The sequence below is a fragment of the Triplophysa rosa genome, linkage group LG2 (genome assembly GCF_024868665.1).
Source record: "Triplophysa rosa linkage group LG2, Trosa_1v2, whole genome shotgun sequence".
Classification (NCBI taxonomy): Eukaryota; Metazoa; Chordata; class Actinopteri; order Cypriniformes; family Nemacheilidae; genus Triplophysa; species Triplophysa rosa.
The window spans coordinates 27,356,244-27,378,577 of NC_079891.1; the positions used below are offsets into that span (position 1 = coordinate 27,356,244).

Sequence of the window (22,334 nt, forward strand, 5' to 3'; positions counted from 1 at the left end):
TTAGGCGCCGCCTGTCCCTTTAAATAATTCGCAACAAAGTCACGAGGTGGCGTGAGAATTGTGGGAAGTGTAGTTTACTTTTCTCCGCGCATAGCTGTTCTCCGCTCACTGGGGCAGATGTGGAAGACTACAATCCCAACGTCAACGCTGTAGCTGCTTTGGCTCAGTTTCTGTCGACGTGGGAAAAGCGTTGCAAGCAAAAGCAAACAACGTTCGAGCTATGGGTGTATGCGCTTGAGATGTTCGCAGTGTCATGCGAGAGGACACGTATCCGTGAAAACAGACTGCAGCATGTGGCTCAAACCCGAAGAGGTGCTTCTGAAAAACGCGCTGAAATTATGGGTGACGGAAAAATCCAACGATTACTTTGTGCTGCAGCGCAGACGCGGATACGGAGAGGACAGCGGGGGATTGACAGGTACCGGGCACGCGCAGACATCCGTGTGCAGGCGATTAACTTGACAGGCTCCGCTTTTTTAATAAATGTAGTAAATATATGTCACCGTATACTACTGTGACGGTCTTTTCAGTGTAACTCTTTTTTTAAATACACCTCAATTGATTTTTCAAACTGTTAGCTTTAGTTTGGATTTCAGGTGCTTTTGCAACAGGTTAAGGATTCGTGTAATCCTGCAGATATGGTGTTTGTTTGTTTTTAAATTAGGAGGTTTTTGGACTCGCGGGTGATATTCTTATTTCATCATTGACGTCACCACTGCGGTAAACTGGCCGTCTGCATGATATTTAACATTCCTTCAGATATTGTAGTTACAGTCTGAACTGTAAACCTCGGGTTTAATACAGAGATTATTTAGGTTAGTCTGAACTTCATCCCTTCTTTTTGACAGCAGTGGTTGCGTCACGGTGTGATGTCACGACGGTGAGGTTTTCAGGTGGATTCATTATGTTTACATGGATATCTTATTACAAAAGCCACACTGAAAGAAAGACTCATTGATTGTAGTTGTGATTTAGGAGTATTTTATCAGCAAAGACAACCTGCTTCAGTCTCTTAGGTCACAGTCCATTTTAGGAGACCTTGTGATGTGTCCTTATACTGGAACAGTATATGTGCACAATACATTTCGGCCCAAATAATTGCAAACAAGTTATGAGCAGTGACGAGGTTTATTCTAAGTCATAATCAATTAACGGCACAATGAAGTCCCCGTTGAAAACAATGTACCATTAAAAACATTACAAAATTCCTTTACATAGTGTGTTTTTTACACATGGATAGATTTAAAGGAAAACTTCACCTCAGAATCAAAATTGTGTTATTTTTTACTCACCCACATGACCAGGGGCGTAGCTACACCCATAGACATATATATATATTATATTGGTGAGGGCAAAAGCCGACTACGAAGACAGAGTGAATGGTGGAGCTGCAGTTATCTGAATAATAACACAACATCGTTTTCATTTCTCAACTAATTTCAATACTTTTCTATTTACGTTGAGTACAGAAACGTTTTGGCTCCAGTTAAAGATGGTTAGACTTGAAAATGTATTTATTGTCATACGGAACTCTTAAAACTCAGGCTTGTCAAGCAATCGTTTAGGCTTAATAATTGTGTACACATCTCTAATGTGAAATAATTTAAGGTAGATTAAATGCACACGATCAGAACACAGCTCATTCACTTTAAAATCCTGGGAAAAATCTAAACAATTCGTCTTTACTATATGACTATATACTGCTATTTCAAACTTACAATGCACGGCAGTGTTATTTGTTTTACTATATCACATACACGGTTTAGCTTAAGCCAGGACTATGCTTTAGTTAGATTAAGATATTTATGTTGCTTTTATTAAAATACCTTAAAAGAATACATTACTGGTGTGCATCTTGACACAAAACAATGGCACTGAAATATTTTAAGATATTTATGGGCAAGTTAAATTCAGTTAAGACAGGTCACACATTCATTTTAGTCTGGGACTAGCCTTAAACCTTGTCTGTGAAACCGAGCCATCATGTTTTACTGCTGTAACGGGTTTACCGGATAAATAAAAGAACATCTTTTATCGTCTAAAATTACTACAGAAAAAGTCATTTCTACAGTAAAAAACATTCGTTTTTATATAACTGGCATATATAACATTTTTTTCCCCTGATTTTTTTTAATATTCTGTGTCTATCAGTTAAAATAAACCCACCATAAAAATGATAGACCCTTCATTTGTTTGTAAGTAGGCAAACTTACAAATCAAATACTTATTTCCCTCACTGTATATGTCTATGGCTACACCTATCTGGCCACCTCTGTTGTGCGAAGCAGTTTTAAGATGTGTGTCGGAGTTTATACGAAGTGCTGCGCAGATCATTTAGCATGTATGCACTGAAAGTAACGCGAGAACATTACTCTCGCGTTAATATGATGTCATACGCTGACGCAAACAGTCCGAGCGCTATAGCTGAACAGCTGCTAACCGCTTCGTGACAGTGTACTGTCTCTGTACCATGGAAGTTCATCGCGAGCAGAAGGATCAGGTCAGTAAAATCAGTCTTGTTTAACTGGATTTCATTCATTAATTACATTTTCGCAAAAGTTTAAGTTGGGGTACTGCAATGTTTATTTTCTATAAAAAATGCGAACTTACTGCAAATGATAGCTAGCAAATTATTTTAAAATAATGTTAGCACATGAAAGCATTGCAAATAAAATTTTCACTTTACGTTCTTTGTGTATGTTTTTGACCAGCAAACTATGTGTAATGAAGAATTGGTGTAAATTACAGTAGAAGTTAAAGAATTTCTGTCTGTAAGGATTTTTTGGTCACCCTAATAAAATCACTGTTCTGGCTATGCCCCTGCACATGACATTCAACATGTTTTAAGACCTCCCGGCGTCTTCAGAACACAAAGATATTTTAGGTGACATCCGAGAGATTTCCAATCCTCCTCATTGACAGTGGTGTAAAGTATTGGAGTAAATGTACTTAGTTACTTTACTTAAGTATCTTTTTGGCTACTTTGTAGTTGTACTGAGTATTAAAGATATTAGCAACTTTTACTCTCTACTTAACTACATTTTTGAACAAGTATATGTACTCTTTACTCCACTACATTTGTAATGACTAATGCAATTACACATTACATTTTGCATGGCACCTATCTTATAATTAATATTGCCATTTACAGGGCATTGAATGTACTACAATCTTGTGGATTTTGCCCTAACTTACAAAAACTTGTCAACATGGCTTCTTTATGTGAATATGAGTGCAGTATCAGGTAGATGTCAATCGCTGGCGGGTTATACACGGTTAGCCCTTACCCGCTATTTCTACAGTAATATATTGGCAACACTGTTGCCAGCTAGTTACTGTAGGTCACACATCTACAAAAGCTCTTGTTTTTAAAACTAACTCTTCCTAAATGTGCTCTAAACATGTTTGCTCAAAATTTGACCATGTGGTGGGACTATTGCCATGAAGTGATGTAAACCAGTAAAGAGAATGTGTAGTATTTAAACTTTCAAAAGTGCTCTCACACTATATAGACAAAATATTAACCTATAGAATGAGTCGGACACAGAGAAATGAACAATCCACATATGAATCTCAACAATGGTGACAATCAACTGAACAGCTTCATGCTGCAATGCATGCTGGGTACATAGTACAAAACTCATTCATGATTGTTTGTCACCATTGATGAGGTTTGTATGTCAAGTGTCTAACTGTGTCTCAATTGCAAAGAAAGATTTTCTGACAGAGATCTTTCCATTATAACATGTAATCACTTTACCAGACATATCTTAATAAATCTTAAATGCTATATTATTATTATTTAATGATTGAATTCTTTCAGATGTATCTTCAGTTACTAAGCAAACATGAAGTTGCGGTTCCTGTAAAGTCCCTTTCAGTGTTATTGTATAAGTGTACATTTTAAAGCTACAAGAAAGTCAAAGAGTCCAACCAAAGCAAACACTGATCGCCATAATGGTGACTTAAAACATAATTGAACCACTATATGAACTAGAGTTCAATCTCAATAAGATCTTACACAGATGACAGAGATAAAGTGAATGTGGTGTCTGTAATATGTGAAGATGTTATTGATGTTTGTGTTTAATTCTCCTCTGGTGAAATCTTGACAGATTTATTGTGTTCATCTGTTATTTACACGTGTTCATCTAAGACTGTGTGACTTAAGTGCGTTAATACAAACAGCCATTGCAGTAGTTTACTGTAAAACACCTACAGTAACTAGCAGGCAACAGTGTTGCCAATACAGTATATGACTGTAGAAATGGCAGGTAAGGGCTAACAGTGTATGTGAAATGAGGACATGACTGCAGCTGGCCATGAGGCCCAAACCAGCATGTCCAGTGCAAAAAGGCTTTGACTTTTTGATTTTACTTAACATTACTTTATTTATCCGTTATATTGAAGAGACCTTTTTGAATGAGTTTGGTTTACTTATGAGCACTTGAGCTTAAATGAGACTTAGGGTGTTTGACGTACAGTAGGTTATGATGTCGGCCATGATTTGTTGCAATTTTGAGGTGTTCAGTCTTATTATGATTTAAGAAAATAAATGCGATTGCTCTCCTCACGAATCATCTGTTTCTAGTTTTTCACTGACATGTCTCTTAAGTGTTGAGGACTAGTGGTGCTTTGAGCCTACATTCAGTATGAGTAAAATACTCAAGTACTGTTAAAATCAGATACTCGAAGACTTTTACTGAAGTCGTTTTGAAATTGGTGACTTGTAACTTGTAATGGAGTAATTTTCACTGCAAGGTATCTGTACTTTTACTTAAGTATGGTTTTCAGGTACTCTTTACACCTCTGCTCATTGACATCATGGTTTTAGTTGATTTTTTAGAGCACGTCGACGCATGTGCATTCGGTTTGAGAATATATTGGTTAAAGTCGTTATTTTGGTTTGTTTTCGCACATAAAGTATTCTTGTCTCTTCAAAATACTTTTCTGGACCTTGACAACAACTATAACCATGATGTCTATGAGGAGGCCTGGAAATCTCTCGGATGTCACCTAAAATATCTTTATTTGTGTTCCGAAGACGCTGGGAGGTCTTAAAACATGTTGAATGTCATGTGGGTGAGTAAAAAATAACTCAATTTTGATTTTGAAGTGAACTTTTCCTTTAACTGTTCTCTTGGTTCCTGTCCACCAGATAACTTCCCACCAATATAACCCAATACATTACCAGCTGACCATTATAGTTTCCAATATAAAACCAATACAATTCCCACTATGACCATTAAATCACTTAGATTTGTGGTTTCTGTGATGTTTCTATTGGTTTTAAGTTAACAGTGCCGTAGTATTACAATGGTACAGATCAAAAACATAAAAGTACTTTATGTGAGAGAAGTTCAAGGCAGTATTGCAGCTTTACGATATGGAGTAGTGCTGTTTAAACACAGATCCGGCAGTTAAAGAAGTGTTTTAATGATAAGTCCACATGTGTGAAGACTAAAGGATTCCATTAGAGATTCATTGGCATTGATTAGATAGGAATAGTTTTTGCTGGTTTTGGGTCACCAGGGAAAGCTCAAATGGCTGGTTTGTGTCGCATTGTCATAGAATGGCCGGCTCAGAGGAATACACGGCTTAAAGGATGCTTGTTAGTAAGATAATTATGGGTTGTATACTGGTTACTGACTCACTTTTGCTTTGGAGTTCATCACCATGGCAACTTGTGCTTCATGTCTAAGGGCCACGTTACACCAGCAACAGCTGTCTGTGGCAATGTATATGAGAACTGCTGCCTACAGCAGAGAGGAAAAGGAGATTTTCAATGTCAAACCCTGTGAGCTGCTAAACAAAATGAGATTAGATATAGTCCTTTTTTGTGCCCATTATAAAACACAATCAAGCGACAATAAAATCCTCATTTGAAACATTAGCCTAGTACACTAGTACATTAAATGAGTATCTCATCTAAAACTGAAAATTCTTTAAAGTTAATTTAGCTCTACTGTATACTGTTTGCTCTAAATTTAAGTTTGCAATTAACCACGGTTAATCGCATCCAGAATAAAAGTTTGTGTTTACATAATATATGTCTGTGCACTGTGCATATTTATTTTGTATTTATAAACACGTAAACATAATTTCTGCATGTAAATATTAATATTTATATGTAATTTAAGTTTTATATAAACATTTATTTAGGGCTATCAAACGATTAATTGCAATGAATCGCATCCAGAATAAAAGTTTTTGTTTGCGTAATATATGTCTGTGTACTGTGCATATTAATGTTGTATTTACAAACACATACACATACATGCATATACTTTATAAAATATAACAATGAATAACATTTGTATATCATTTTAATTATTGGTATATATAAATAAATGCATATAATATTTACAAAATACATATGTGTATGTTTTTGTGTTTATAAAATCTAAATTCACATGCACGGTATACAGACATATATTGTGTAAACACCGACTTTTATTCTGAATGCGATTAATTGCAATTAATCGTTTGACAGCCCTACATTTATTCATTTTTATATTTTTCTTAAATATATATATGTATGTGTGTGTGTGTGTATAAATACAAAATGTATTTGCACAGCACACAGGCATATATTATGTAAACACAAACTTTTAATATGCATTCGATTAATCGTGGAACAGCCCTTTTTGACACTTGCTTAAAGGCATGGTTCAATGCAATGCTAATTTTCACAAATTTATGTTAAGAGATATTTTTCATTCAATTTAATTGTTTTATTTATTTCAGGCTTGCTGGTTGGCACTTTAGACACCGTTCTCGACTCCACAGCCAAAGTTGCCCCGTTCCGCATTTTGCACCAGACGCCCGACTCTCAGGTGTACTGGAACATCGCATGCGGTGAGAGAGAACCTCTGTACACTGTGTTATTGAGTGTGTGAAAGGTTTAGTTCAGACTCACATGTTTGTCTGTGTACAGGAGCATCGTTAGAGGAGATCTCACAGCATTGGGACTGGCTGCAGCAGAACATCATCAGAACTCTCTCAGTGTTTGACTCTGGGGAAGACATTACCAGCTTTGTCCAGGGAAAGATAAGGGTGAGAGATCAAGCATGCACTTGTACACAGTTGTTGAGTGTTTTGTCTTTTTGCCTATTTTAGATTTTAGCCAGTTCCGATGGTATTACTTACAGTAGCAGTATGATGTTTTTGTCTAAAGTCACTTTAGGCGATTCAGACAGGCCACTCTGCAGCCATACTGGGAACACCCCTGTTTTCATTACATTTACATTTCCAGCTTTTCCAGTTTCAAAAACATATGTTATGTTCATGTTATGTCAAATAGATTGTATTTACAAGCTAAACACACATGTATGCCATAACAAAGTCATAATCACAAGCAGTGGTTGCGCTAGGGGTGTGCTAAGGGGGCTGAAGCCCTGAACCTTGTCAGTAAAGCTCTGAATGTTTTATTACCATGCCGTGTACGAATCACTTAGGGGCCGTTTACATTTTGCATCTTTTGCATGTCTACCCATGGGCAAATGTGAGTCAGCTTCTGTGGCGTAGTGAGTAAGATGCGTGGTGTAGTACTCACGCTACATATGAGTGCAAGATCGAATCCACCTTTTACCGAACTACATTCACATCACATATCAGATCATACAAAATTTTTCAACAAATTTATTTTCAACAAATTGAAGAAAATATTTGAAAATGGCTAACAGGTGTTTGTAATAAAGTGTATGGTGAGGTTAAGGGTAGTAGAGAGGTCTTATTAGTTGTCATCTATTTAATCATTTTAATATATATATATAATCATTTACACTCTTATTATTGTTGTATAATGTATATTGTACAACATTACTTGAAGTTTAATTTATATGAGCTCTTCAATATCAATCTAATTGAGGTGGCCAAACAAATGAAAAAAGGCGGGATTTGCTTCAGACAGAAGCCGAGGTTAAGGTCCGCTTTAACTGTGAAAGAGCCAGCGCGATGAAAGTAGCAAAATGTTTAATGTTTGATAACTGTTTTATCATAGAAATGTTAGGGCCATTCACATGTTGCGTGTAAAAACACGTGCAAAACGCTGGCTGTGTCGCTTTTTGCCTTTATTTGATGGGACAGCAGAGAAAAGACAGGGAAAATTTGGTTAGAGACAGGGGAGTGGGACCGGCAAAAGACACTTAAAAGGGGAATCGAACTCGGATCGTGCTGCAAGTGCACTGGCACTATAAGTCAGCGCACTAACCACAGGGCTATTAGTGCCGATGTTTTCTTCCGCTTTCTGGCGCTTGGGAGTTTGCGCTCCCTTGGGGTCTGCCGTTACTATTTGAGCGCGATTGACGCGTAATAACATTTAAATAACAAACCTGAGTAAACAACCGATGTCCAGTAATGCTCAACGCGGTCGCGAACAGACGGAAGTGCCCCATTAAAAGTTTTTGCATATGGGCCCGGACCTGACTTGCTACGCCACTGTATTTGAACACATATGTGGAGGTCTCTGGGCTAAGCCCCGGATATCCACTCACCTTAGAACCGCCCCTGATCACAAGTGGGTTGTTTGGGATTTGAACGCACCTTTACATATATGAAGAATTCATTTGCAATAAAAACAGATTTTCAAAAAAAAATTGTTATGTTTGTGCATTCCAATTGATATCAATGAAACTGCAGTTGGGTTGTTTTGATTAAGTAATGATAATAAAAATATACAGCTAACTTACACAAAAAAACACAATAAAAACATGATTTTTTACATTTTTTAAAGTTTTTGCAAATAAACTCATTGTAAATAAACAGAAATTTGCGGTTTTAGGCCCAATAACATTTAAAATCAGGATTAAAATCAGATAATAACAGTGCTTCTTTATTGTCTCATAAATGAGTCTTTGGTTTCCACAGGGTCTGATAGCAGAAGAGGGCACATCCGCATGTGACGAGGAGGATCCAGAACGGTTCCGGGAGGTAGTGCTACGTTTTGAGCGTCTGTTTGGTTTGCCTCAGAGAGAAAAGCTAGTGACGTATTACTCCTGCAGCTACTGGAGAGGACGAGTCCCAAACCAGGGCTGGATCTACCTCAGCACTAACTTCCTGTGTTTTTACTCTTATATGCTGGGAAATGAAGGTGAGTTAAACACTCGCTCACAAAAACACACATACTGGACTGCCTCAGGCTCTGTCTCAGTACTGCTTTATATATGCCAAGTCAAATTTTTCTTTGCCTCATGTTGGAAAATTGCACATGCCAGTGACTGTAATTCTTTCACTACGTTTTACATGCGGTTCTCAATAGTCTAAATGTTGTTTCCGAAATTAACCCTTTATTCACCATGGAGTGTGTCAGCAGCCCTGTAGACTTTAGACAGACCTAAATATTGTGAGTTCTTACAAAAATCTTGGTAGACTAACACTGTTTATCTTTACAGTTAACCTTGGACATAATCTTATTTTGTTTGTTGCAATGTTTCACTATATGATTCACACCTTGCTATCTCTCGCACAATCGATGCGTTATTTGTTTAGTAAAACTGGTGTTTCCCTGGGATGAGGTGAGCCGACTGGAACGCACTTCAAACGTGTTGCTGGCAGAGAGCATCCGCGTGCGTGTGCGTGGAGAGGATCATTTCTTCTCGATGCTCATGCGACTCCAGCAGACGTACCTGATCATGCAGCAGCTGGCCGACTACGCAGTTGTACGGTTCTTTGACAAGGAAACGTTTCACGCAGAGCATTCACTTTCCAACCCTCTACACATCACACAGAGGTGAATTTGATGTATCTTTTGAATGTACCATATTTGTTTAAATCTGTAAATTGAATGTACTGTATGTTATATCAGAATAGTTTTGTGGTTTGTAGTTTTGTACTGTTTCTTATTGGATATTGCTTCTTCCTGTCATTTTTGCAGGGCTTTAGAAAAACATGCACGGAACCAGTCATTCCGATCATTTTTTCGGTTGCCTCAGGAAGAAAACCTCTGTGAAGTGTACGAGAGTTTCCTCTGGGTTCCGTTCAGCCACATCAACGTTCTTGGAAAAATCTGCGTATCGGAGAACTATCTGTGCTTCGCCAGTCAGGACGGGTCACAGTGTCATCTCATCATACCTTTATGGGAGGTCTGTGTGTTCACAGAAGTGTGTCCACCAGCATGAGAAAAAGCAGCCATGGCGGTCTTGTATTGACACCTACTGTAACAATGTTAAAGCCCAAAAATTTTGTCATGAATTATTTCTGACAAAACTAGTTCCAAACCTGTATAAATGTCAAAGAAAGATATTTTGAAGAATGTTAGCAACTGAGATTTCTGTGGTAGTCCAAAAATGGTGCCCCAGAATTGTTTGTTTCCCTAAATTCTTCAAAATATCTTTTTTTGTGTGCTTAAGAGAACACAGATTTTTTTCTACTATGGTAGTCAATGGTGCCCCAGAAATCTCAGTTGCTAACATTTTTCCAAATATCTTTCGTTGTGTACAACCAAATAAAGACATTTATAAAGGTTTGGAACAACTTGAGGGTGAGTAATTCATGACAGAATTTTTGGGTGAACTATTCCATTGATTCAGTAGTAGCCAATAAATATAAAATCAAATATACTAAATAACACAATATAAAACTATGTATATTATGTGTTTGGTTTATTTAGTGTACATGTCCACTATACTGGGTTTTATAGAGAGGGAGCAGCTGAAAGATGAAGTTCTGATGGTTTTTTTAATGTATACCTGCAGGTATTTAGTGTAGAGCTGCCGGATCGCGGTACTCGTGCTTTGACTGTGTGTATGCGTGGCAAGAGAGCTTTGCGGTTTTCAGAGGTTCGAGATTTTGAACGCCTTGCCGCCACCATCCGCAGGAAGTGTGGGTCGGCGGGAAGCCCCCAGCATTCCTTTATCAGTCAGGTATTTCATCTACTCTCTGAAAACCTCCAGTATATAAAAATCAAGTTGTAATTTGTGAAAATATCAAATGTAAAATACCTAATATCTCAAGCTCTTTAAATAAAATGCAGCAGCTTCACATTGCAAGGTATGATTTTGTGACGCAAATCAAAGCTCTTTCGGTGACTCATTGAATGTTTGGTTGTGTGTGTGTCTCTGTGAGGATGAGGAGGGTGTGATGGTGGGGCAGAGTCAAGCCGTGAGCACTGAAGCGCTCATGAATGTTTTTCATCCGCACAATGCCGAAAACCTCGACCCCAAAATGGTACATTACACCATCTATTATTCCAATAAAATGTGGATTTATAGAAACCAAGAATGTCCGGTTATAGTTAGTTTGTTTGGACCTCATCGTTGCCATCGTAACATATGGTTGACAGCTGAAGGAGCGGATGAAGGAGCAGTCATGGCAGATCCACTTTGCCGAATACGGTCGTGGAACTGGAATGTTCTGCACCAAAAAAACCCGTGATCTCATTGTGCGTGGAGTTCCAGAGACACTGCGAGGAGAACTGTGGATGCTCTTCTCAGGTGTGTGTGTGTCATTCTGGATGCAAGTATGTGTGTGTGTCTCTTCCACGTTTTATAATTGTGTGTTTGTGTGGGTTACAGGTGCTGTACATGACATGACCTCTAACCCCGGGTACTACGGCCGGCTGCTGGAGGAGTGTATGGGCAGCAGCTCTCTCGCATGTGATGAGATTGAGCGAGATCTTCATCGCTCTCTCCCCGAGCACCCAGCATTCCAGAGCGACACAGGAATCTCGGCCCTGCGCCGAGTCTTGACTGGCTATGCTCACCGAAACCCTAAAATCGGTTACTGCCAGGTACAAACGCATACACTTTTTATCCAATTTAGGATGTATAAAGCAAATTATAAGCAGAATATAAATTATGGTTTTGTAACCGTAACACTTTGTTTAGGCAAGCTTCAAGTATGGAAAATATGCAAAGTGAGGCCTGTTAGAGAGTGATATGGTGACTGTTTGAGGGCGATCCTGACAGAAGGAATATGAAAAATCAAAATAGGGTTTACACTGAAATGGAAATTCTGTCCTTAACTCACCCTCATATTGTTTCAGATCCACATTAAAGTGATAGTTCACCCAAAGATAACATTTCTGTCATCATTTATTCACCCTTCATCTTCTGTGGAACACTAAAGAAGATATTTTCAGAAATGTATCAGTGGTTTTGTGTCCATACAGTGGAAGTCAATGGGGTCCAGTGTTGCTTGGTAACCAGCGTTCTTTAAAATGTCTTCGTTTGTGTTCTGCTGAAGAAAGAAAGTCATACAGGTTGAAATGACATATGGATGAGTGAATGATACAAGAATTTGCATTTGTGAGTGAACTTTCTCCAGAAGTGCTTGCAGTGTTTCAATGTGCAGAATCCTGAATGACATTTGGGGGATTTCAGTTGGTTCCGCACACAAAAGTATTTAAAATGTGGTTTATTTGACTCTTTCCATATGTTTATCTCTCTAGGCGATGAATATCTTGACGTCAGTGCTGTTGCTGTATGCTAAAGAGGAAGAGGCTTTCTGGCTGCTGGTGGCTGTGTGTGAAAGAATGCTCCCAGATTACTTCAACCGCAGAATCATCGGTAGGTTTGTAAGAGAGTTTATGAAAACCTCTTACCTGGGAGGTCTGTATTATTAAATTGGCAACTTGCCCGATTTCACAGTCATGAATTATTCGCCTTTTAATGGAAGTACTTCATTTTCCACTTCACACACAGTGCTTCACAAATAAAAAGACATTTATGAAGTGGATTATAATAACTGGACTTGACCTCTACAACTGTCAGTTTGATTTCATTACATAGATGAGGTATTTCATTTATATGTTAAATTCTAGTTCATTGTGCAAAGACAACAAGAAAAAAATTCATAGGTAAACTATAGAAAAATGCGAAATGTATTTATTTAGCTAACAGTCCTCCTTGGTTTGCTCACTGAAGGCTTAAAGCAGGGTGTCTGCGGGGTTCTTTAAAAGTATTAAAAGTTGATAAATCAGTTTAGAGAAAATTAAGGCCTTTAAAAAGTATTAAATGCCATTTTCCAACGTTTTCAGTTGTGTATCATATCAAAGAGGTCATATGCTAACGTTTGCCTGAATGTAATCATTGCGTAGACGATTTACACCTGGTTGGTAAACTAAATCGTTGACTAATGGGGAAATGCAAGTTTTCGTGCAAATGGTTGGAGGATAAGGAGTTGGAACCATGGCTGAGGGCCATCTCTGGGAATAACCGTGAGGCGTACTGCTCTGTGTGTCTGAAGGCGATTAGCATAGCCTCGATGGGGATGCTAGCCACAAAGCTGGTTTCTCTTTCTAATAAACCTTGCATTGGGTTAGTCACTAAATTAATTCTCTTTTGCTTCGTTTCCACCCTTCTGAAATATGTTGCATTAATAAAGAGTTATCACAAATTAAGACTGTTTAGTTGTGCTATCTTACAATCAGTATATAGTAAATGTAAGTTAAAGTGTCGCCAATGTAACCGGTTAAAACTTGTGGCGATGAGGTCTTGAAATATATGAAAAGAGTCTTAAAAAAGGTCTTAATAAGTATTACATTTAGCTCCATGATTCCTGCCCTGTAAAGACGAACATTAAGGCATTAAGTGTCATTGACTGTGAATGCATTACAGTATGATTTTACGTGAAGCTACTTTAAGACGTGGGTTATAAAAATGTAAATGACTTGATTTGGCTTTCAAAATTGTGCTTATTTTACTTTACTTATAATTTTATAACTTTAATAAATATGTCTTTAATAATTTATTAAATAAATTTGTTTATGTTTACAGTATTATTTAGGTCTGTGTGTGTCTTTTTGCAGGAGCGCTGGTGGACCAGGCCGTGTTCGAGGAGCTGATCCGTGAGCACCTAACCCAGCTGACCGAGCACATGACAGATCTTTCGTTCTTCTCGTCTGTGTCGTTGTCATGGTTCCTGACTCTCTTCATAAGCGTGCTGCCAATAGAGAGCGCGGTGAATGTGGTCGACTGTTTCTTTTATGACGGAATCAAAGCCATACTGCAACTCGGCCTTGCCGTCCTTGACTACAATATGGACAATCTGCTGTGTTGCCATGACGACGCCGAAGCTGTCACCATCCTCAACAGGTGATTAGACCATCCTACATGCTTAAGCCATATGTGTCATTCAGAAAGTATGAGATCGAAAAATCTGTTTGGATAACAAGCAGCGGTTAAATGGTGAAAAATGACAAAATTGCATTAGGAGCTATTTGAGTTATAGATCCTCAAGCTGTGTTCATGCTTTTGTCTTTCAGGTTTTTTGACAATGTCACAAATAAAGACAGTCCCCTTCCAGCTACCGTGCAGCAGGCGTCTGCAACAGCCAATGACAAATCAATACAAAAGGTTGACATAAGTGATCTTATCAAAGAGGCATATGAGGTAAAAGTTGAAGACATCTGTCTGTCAATATGTCTAAACATTATTTTTAACAAAATGTTAAGGTCTTTGTTCATGTTTAGACATCTAACACCTGTCGTCATAGTGACAGCTTTTATGGTGTGTTGTGCAATAAAAAAGGTGCCAATTTTGAGAGCACCTGAGAATTTGCCACTAGCAAACTGGACAGGTGCATGAAACGAAGGAAAGCGTTTACTAGAGGAAGCTCTGGGGTCTGAAACGAACTAAAAAAGCCTTTCTGTTTTAGAAATATGGAGACATCCGGACAGAGGAAGTGGAAAACATGCGGAAAAGAAACAAGCTGTATGTCATTCAGACCCTTGAAGACACAACAAAACAAAATGTGGTAAGTACAAAAAATCATGCTATGTCATTTTAAATGCTACATTTGTTTTTAGTTTGCATTCTTTGCCTTATTTTTAAAACATTCGTCATTTTTAGTAATGAATATTCTAGTGTATTAAAAATAAAAGTTTTAGGGTGGGTTGCACCAACAAGGATTAGGCTTCAATCTAGATTAAATCGAGGTTTATTTAATATTCCCGTGCTGCGTTCTTCTCTCTTATGTCTGCTCCAGTCGCGAGCTGCAGGATAATGATGCGGCTCAACTGTCTTATTTGTATGCTGTCATACCCCTCAAGGCTTGTGAATTGTGTTTATGGATCATCAGACTGATCAACGAATTATCCAGAGAGAGGTTTTAAATAGTACACTTACGTTTCTTTTACATGCACGAGCTGTTTATTTCCTTTTTACATGACAGTGAAACGCTGTTGCTGTTTAGTTACACCGGCAAATCAATCATGGCAGCCAAAATTAATCGCATATGATGGTTTAAATAAAGGTTAAAGTTTTAATCCACGATTTGTTAATCTCTGTTTAAAATTAAGTGGTGCAAATTTGAATTAAAATAAAACTAGGATCAACAAACCCTAGATAAACTCTAAACTCTGTTTACTTTAATGCGTGCTGGTGCAACCCACCCTTAATGTTAGAAAAGTTTTAATAAAGAAGTTCATGCTGTCATTTCAATAAATATCTTCAACTCATTTTTAGTATACCTTTTTGCTCGAGTTTTTTGTAATGGAAAGTAATTGGATACAAAATGTAAAAAAATTCTCTGTTTTGTCTTATTTTCTGCAGTTACGAGTTGTTGCTCAAGATGTAAAATGCAGTGCTGCTCAACTGGATGAACTGTACATGCTTTTTAAGGTATTTACGATATTACAAACCAGCGCATTTTAGTACCATTTTAGTATCAGAATACTGTCAATGCCTGACATTTATGAAACCACACCACACACTATAACAAGAGATAAATTTGTGCTACAGAGGCAACACTTTGTAAGCTGCTACTGGTCAGTGTGTAGTCCTGCCCTACACAACCATGACCCCAGCCTGCCATATCTGGATCAGTACCAACTGGATCAGTCCCAGTTTAGCAGTCTGTTTAACCTGCTGCAGCCGTGGACCACAGACACACATGTGCGCTCGTTGACACGATCGGCCTTTCATATTCTGGACGAGAACGGAGACGGACTGGTGAACTTCAAAGAATTAATATGCGGTCTGGGTAAGAGCAACCTAATCCTAACCTGAAATGAATGCCCTTTGATCTTTCAATTTAGTACAGTGCAGTTTGCTTTACAACCTGTCAGATTCATTCAAAAGTGTGTCTATGTGTATTGCAGATATCTTATACAACAGATCGTTCACAGAAAAGCTGAAGTTTCTGTTCAAACTGCATCTTCAGTCAGGTAAAAATGCAATGGGTTATTACTTAACTGTTGTGAAAGTAGTTTAAATTATTGTAATGAATAATATTGTATTGTTTTATTGTAGTTCATCTTTATGTATCTGACACTTCTGCGAGCCTTTATAATCTGTTTATCTAATCTTTCTGTAACCCTTATATAATATATATAACTTCTCAACAACCTTTTCTTAACAATGTGACTATTTATTTATTTATTTGTAAATCACATGTATATTTGTAAATTCAAATATATCTAAAGAAACTCAAAATACATTTTCCTATCCCTTACAGAAAAGACACATGATTTTCACGTTTTTTTTACATGTTTTTCGCATGTGATCACATGTATACAACATGTGTTTAACATGTGCAAAAAAACACATGTGAAATGTGTGTTTTTGGAACATTTTGGTGTGAATTCCATGTGAATTCCCACGTGAAACCCATGGGATAACATGTAAAAACCCATGGGATGACATGTGCAACATGTGGTGACGTGAAGAACATGTGATCACATGTGGAGACATGTCGCATATGTTATCCCAAGTTTTTTGCACATGTGAATTTCGTGTGTCTTTTCTGTAAGGGAGAGCAGCTTGGGTTTTAATGCTCAGATGAAGTTTATAATTATATTTTATTTATTCATGTACTATTTTTTATTTATTAAATTATAGTGTATGTAAAGCTGCTTTTCAACAATGGAAATTGTGAAAAAGGCTACATAATTAATCAAATAAATAAATTTGAACTAATAGCCTTTGCATTACAAGCCCAGATTTTTTATTTGTATGATACCTTTTTTTGAACCTGCCAACTCTTCGTAGGAAAGTTCAGTCAATTTACTAGGGGTGATCCGAAGATGCATTGCTTCGATAGGAGGAGCCTGATTCGACTACCAATCTCACAGTCGAATCTTCGCAAAGGTGTTATGCAATGGGGATTTTGACATTTTGGTTATATGGGCAGTGACGTAGCAGACGGGCACGCAGTGCATTGCCAAACATATTATTCATGATGTAAAGAAATGGGACATTTTTAGGGTTGGGTACCGAAACCCCCGGCGCATATGGTATGGTTATGACCTAGCGCAGGATCGCGTCTTCTGTTCTGTGAGACCGGTAAAGGGAAGCAGCATGTTCCGCACGCACCCGCAGATGACTCGCAAATGAATGTGTACACCGTTTACAAACATTTGTCACTTACTGAATGTCTGGGCATATAAATATGAATTAACATTTTGTCTGTAAATGCACCTAGTTCGTTACTTAGACTGAACTTTACGCTGCATGATACAAAAAAATAATAAACTAATATAACCAAAATCACAGCATATAGGAAGCAGACTTTCGGAACTTGTCATTCTCTGCATTGAAAGCAAGCGTGCGTGTCAGGAGGACGGTGTGCGCAGGAAAAAAAGGTGAAAGGGACTTTTTGACAGTTTTTTGTAAGATGCTTTATTGCATTCCTCCTTTACATGCGGTAAACAAAGTAACTTTATTGGTAGTTCATTGGTATTCCCGTTTGTAAAAAATAACTCATTATTATCGAGTAGTTTTGAAAATAGTTTTGAGGCGAGATCTGGTCATGACGTTTAAGGAAACTGTCCATTAATTTGTGTTTTGAATATATGTTCCCCTGCATTTCAGACATTTTGCCTAAACACATTTATTTTGCACATTATTGTGACTTGAATCTCGTTTTTTTTTTAGTTGAGTTTTATTTTTATTTATTATAAATGTATAATCTTTTCTAAGCAAATTCTGTAAATTAATGTTTGATTGTTTTTTGGTGCATCAATGTTGAGCTGCTCTTTGCGCTGTACCCTTGTTATAACCACCTGGTGTCGTCCCCACATGCACGCATGCGCACACACACACACACACACACACACACAAGCGTGCGATTCCACTATCAGTCGACTGTAGGCAAGACGTGATAATTCTGATTCGACTATGTAAATCCTTAGTCGAGGACACCCCTACAATTTACATGTCATATCAGATGTGCATATACTGTAACTACATTTATTTAAATAGAAACTGGGTATTTTGTGTCTTTCTGTAGGAACACAGGGACATACGATTTTAAAGTCGTCTACATTCATTCCTCCTGCCGAAGATCACTCTTTCTCCACTCGTCTTTCTGGTCAGCTTTCTCTCTCTGTGGCTCCTTATTTTCACTTATTCGTTCCTTTCTCTTTTCTTTCAGAACCTTTTGTGTCATTGATTGATTTTGTGTTGTTTATGTGTTTTCACTCGTATTTTGTGTATAGAGAAGCCTGACAAGCTTAGTGCACGTATAGCATCTATAAGTGTGTATATTTACGTACTGTATATGTCTGTAAATGTATATGTGAGTTTCACTTCATGGTTTTTTCTTACATTCTCCTCTCATCCGTGTAGAATCGACAGAGGATGGAGTGATCAGGAAATGTCCGGAGAAAGGTGAAGTATTTAAACCATTTTTTCAAAGTCACATTCGCTTTATCATTAATGTATAAACCGGATATATTTCACCCCTCAGGTCGCGCTAAAGTCGACCTGCAGGAATATCTGAAACAGTGGCAGGAAGACTTGCAGCGCAGGGAAGAGAGTATTAAAGATCTTCCCAGAATTAACCAGGTACACACACACATTACAAAGTCATTCATCATATACAGGAAACAGTTCATTGTTATAAAAAATAGCATCATCCATCCTATTAATAATAATGACTGAGAAGCAACTGCAAAGCGGCTCGTCTTTGTTCTGAATGAAGCTGGTTGTGTGCACCAAAATAATATTTCCATCTGTTTAAAGGTGCAGTTTATCGGTCTGACGAAGACTCTGTATGGTGTGTTTCACGGTGACGAGGAAGAGGAGAGCCTATACCGCGCCGTGGCACGAGTAACCAGCCTCTTGTTGCGCATGGAGGAGGTGGGACGCAAGCTACAGGAGAGCAGTCTGCAAAAAACACCTCAAAGTACACCCACCAGCTCCCGAAGCACAGCTCAGCAGCCCGAGGTCTCCCCCATGTCACCCATCAGCGCTGACACACCCGCCGAGTCTGAAAACACTCACGAGCCACCCGAGTCTCCGTTCAGTCAGCACGAAACTGCCCCGTCTCACTCAGACATTACCCCTAACTCAACCTCGCGCCCTTCTACGCCCACCAGCAGTCCTACCGGAACCAGCAGCCCCGCCTTGGACACGCCCACAGACACGCCCACCTCGCCCGGCGCTGTCAGAGATGGAGACTGGAGTTTTTCTTTTGAGCAGGTTCTGGCGTCTCTCCTCAACGAACCGTCTGTTGTTCGCTTTTTTGAACGGGCTGTGGACACAGACGCTCTGATTGCACATGCCCACAAAAACCAGCTTAAAGACAAACACTGAAGAGGCACACACTAGACCAGAGCAAACACAGCAAAACACTGCCCTAAAAGCCATAAACATTCTTCATTTCCCCCTTAGCTTATTTTTTCCTTCCCGTTCTCTTCCTTTGTGTGACTTTAGTGTCAGGGTTTGTGATGGAAAACGTTGGCACATGCAAATATGCAAGAAGGGAAAAATAGAAAAGTATTGTGATTTCACATTATTCAGACTCGATGGTCTGAGGATGGGTGTAACGGAGATTTAATGCAGATGACAGGTGCGAGGTATTGTTATGTAATTGGTGTTAGATGTTATAGATGTAACATAGTTCACCTTTGTGTTATACGATATTGGGGATAAAGGTGTTATGATGTAATCAAGATGATTGTATAAGATGTCTAATGCAAACAATGACTTTTAGATATTATGATGTAATGTAACTGAAGGACAGGAGGGAATCGTGATGTAATATAAACAGCACGTTTGATTTGGGATGATGGCATGCGTGGAATGTTTTAGGCTTTGCCTGATTTATACATTGAGTAACCTCCTTGAGTAATTCCTTGAGTTCACACGCACATGCTCAACACCTTACCTTCTCTCCCAGCCTGATCTAGCACACGTATATGCACATATAGGAATTACATTCAACATAGAATGAGAGAAGGAAAATACTATGCTGTTGAACTGCAAAAAAACAGAATAAAAGCTTTAAAAAATTGTTCAAAAAATACTGATAAAAAAAATCGTCCGTTCTAAAAATGTCGCCTTACATTTTTTGCCCGGTCCTAATAGTTTGTCTTGCTTTAATGCTTGTTTGTACATGCCTTTAATAGGACTCGACAGGATGCAAAGTTTAGTGTTTTTAGGGTTGCACTGTGTTTTGGACTGTGTTGCACACCTTGGTACCAGATTATAGCTGTTTAATTTTGATTTAGTGATTGTGTTTGTCTGCAAACCGGAATCTGTGGTTTAAGCCTTATTCATTTTTGATTCAGGTCTTCAGTACTATTATCAAGTGCTTCCATTAAACAAAAACCTAATCTTTACCTTTTATTTATAAGTTGGTTATTAGCAAGCATTTACTGATACATCACAAATTATTTTCAAATATATATTATTTTGGCATAATACAAGGATATTTTTTCCATAATATTATAAAATACGCTGAATTGCTTTAGCCAGATATATATATGTATATATATATATATATAATATAGAACTATCACATTGTAAATTATATGAAGTGGTGTAATTTAGCTGTCAAAAAGTTCAAGTAGTCACGTAACATTAAGTGATGAATCACTTAAACCAAAAGAAAATAAGAAGTTATGATGCAAAAAATGGACCAATGAATATGCAGGCTTGTTGTTTGTGTAAATGCTGAGAGCTCGTGGTGATGAATGCAAGAAAATACAAAAAAGAGAATTTGTTGTTTTGTTCACTCTGTGGTTATTCTGTTTGACGATGTCTGGATTAAACCATCTGAAGTTTGTCAATATGTGGCTAAAGAAGTAGTTTTGTTTGTTCAGAGTCTATATGATTGGTTGGTAAGAATTAATCTGCTGAAGTTTTCGCAAAAACAGACCGTAAATTGTTAATGTTTCATATTGTCACTCGTTGCTGTTATTGCAGAACATTTGCTGTACGCAACTGGTTCTGCAGGGTAATAGTGTGGTCATTTTGATTTTTTTATTTGATATTTTTTATTTTTTAAATCTTTGTTACAATCTGTTTGTGCCTCATAAATTGACATTATGGAAGTTTGTCTGTAATGATAAAATAAAATATATGAAGATAGATATTTGATCTTTGGTCTCCCTTAAGATTTTGTTTAACATCCTTATATTTGGGATTATTATACAGTAAACCTCGCTGCTCCATGAATATATATACATATAGGAACACGGAGAAGCAGGAGCGAGATAGTTTGCTCAGGATTTTCAAAAAAACTAAAGGTAAATTAAGTCAGATGTTATGCTCAAGCTCCAAAAATCTCTTGTTAATTGGAATGATGTTGTAAGACCAACAAACTTACTGATTTAAGGACACATTCCACATTGTTAAGTAACATTAAGCTTCTTGACACTATGAAAACAATATTAACAGGACGACAACAGTGCTGCCAATGATGTGATCAATCACAGCTGCGGGTGTGCAGACGGTCTCTGGTGTGATCAGTCCAAACTGCAGGCATGCAGACAGTAGATCGGTAATTCTGCATACATCAGTGAAACAAGGTTACATATTTCATGAAGGTCACAAGTTGTCATTGCTTCACATCATGACCTCTGACCCTGACCACATTGGCAGCACCTGTTACGAGTCAAACACAGAACGCTCCTGTTCATATGATATAGCTTTAAAGTGATAGTTCACCCAAATATAAAAAATCTGTGATCATTTATTCACCCTCTTGTCATTTCAAACCTGTATGACTTTCTTTCTTCTGCAGAACACAAAAGAAGATCATTTTAAGAATGTTGTTAACTGGCCCTCATTCACTTGCATTGGTTTTGTGTCCATAAAATAGAAGTGAATGGGGGCCAGTGCTGTTCGGTTACCAACTTTCTTCAAAATATCTTCTTTATGTGTTCTGCGAAAGAAAGAAAGTCATAGAGGTTTGAAATGACAATAGGGTGAGTAAATGATGACAGAATTTTCATTTTTGGGTGAACTGTCCCTTTAATGGCAAACAGGGAGAAGATTAGAAGCATGGCATTCATTTTATTATGTGACCGTTTTCACTGACTTTTTTGTATAAAATAAGCCACGGCATCTCATGACAATGTGTTTTTAAGCAAAGGTTGGAGTACTCCTCTGGGGATGAGCCTTTCACAATGTGAGATATGCTCTGTTCTACAACATAGTGGGTTACCC

General features: G+C 37.9%; 1 protein-coding gene across 2 annotated transcripts; it reads left to right on the forward strand.

Annotated features, from left to right (window-relative positions):
- The first annotated feature begins 140 nt into the window (after nt 1-140).
- tbc1d8b (TBC1 domain family member 8B) lies at nt 141-21,263 on the forward strand. Of its 2 annotated transcripts, XM_057362007.1 has the most exons (21): nt 141-418; nt 6,748-6,858; nt 6,938-7,056; nt 8,869-9,091; nt 9,490-9,730; nt 9,875-10,082; nt 10,695-10,862; nt 11,065-11,166; nt 11,282-11,432; nt 11,514-11,728; nt 12,389-12,506; nt 13,748-14,033; nt 14,204-14,330; nt 14,596-14,694; nt 15,492-15,560; nt 15,681-15,921; nt 16,040-16,105; nt 18,169-18,249; nt 18,507-18,548; nt 18,628-18,725; nt 18,903-21,263. In XM_057362007.1, exons 1-21 carry the CDS (start codon nt 229-231, stop codon nt 19,473-19,475), a joined length of 3,528 nt encoding a protein of 1,175 aa, XP_057217990.1. In that variant the 5' UTR covers nt 141-228; the 3' UTR covers nt 19,476-21,263. The 2 variants fall into 2 exon arrangements, with proteins under 2 accessions (XP_057217990.1, XP_057218001.1); XM_057362018.1 differs by lacking the exon at nt 18,169-18,249.
- Nucleotides 21,264-22,334: the final 1,071 nt, after the last annotated feature.

Coding starts and splice junctions, on each gene's coding strand:
- tbc1d8b (XM_057362007.1), top strand. CDS start 229: ATGCGCTTGAGATGTTCGCAGTGTCATGCGAGAGGACACGTATCCGTG. Junction 12,507..13,747: donor CTTCAACCGCAGAATCATCG/GTAGGTTTGTAA, acceptor GTCTTTTTGCAG/GAGCGCTGGTGGACCAGGCC. Junction 14,034..14,203: donor GCTGTCACCATCCTCAACAG/GTGATTAGACCA, acceptor TTTGTCTTTCAG/GTTTTTTGACAATGTCACAA.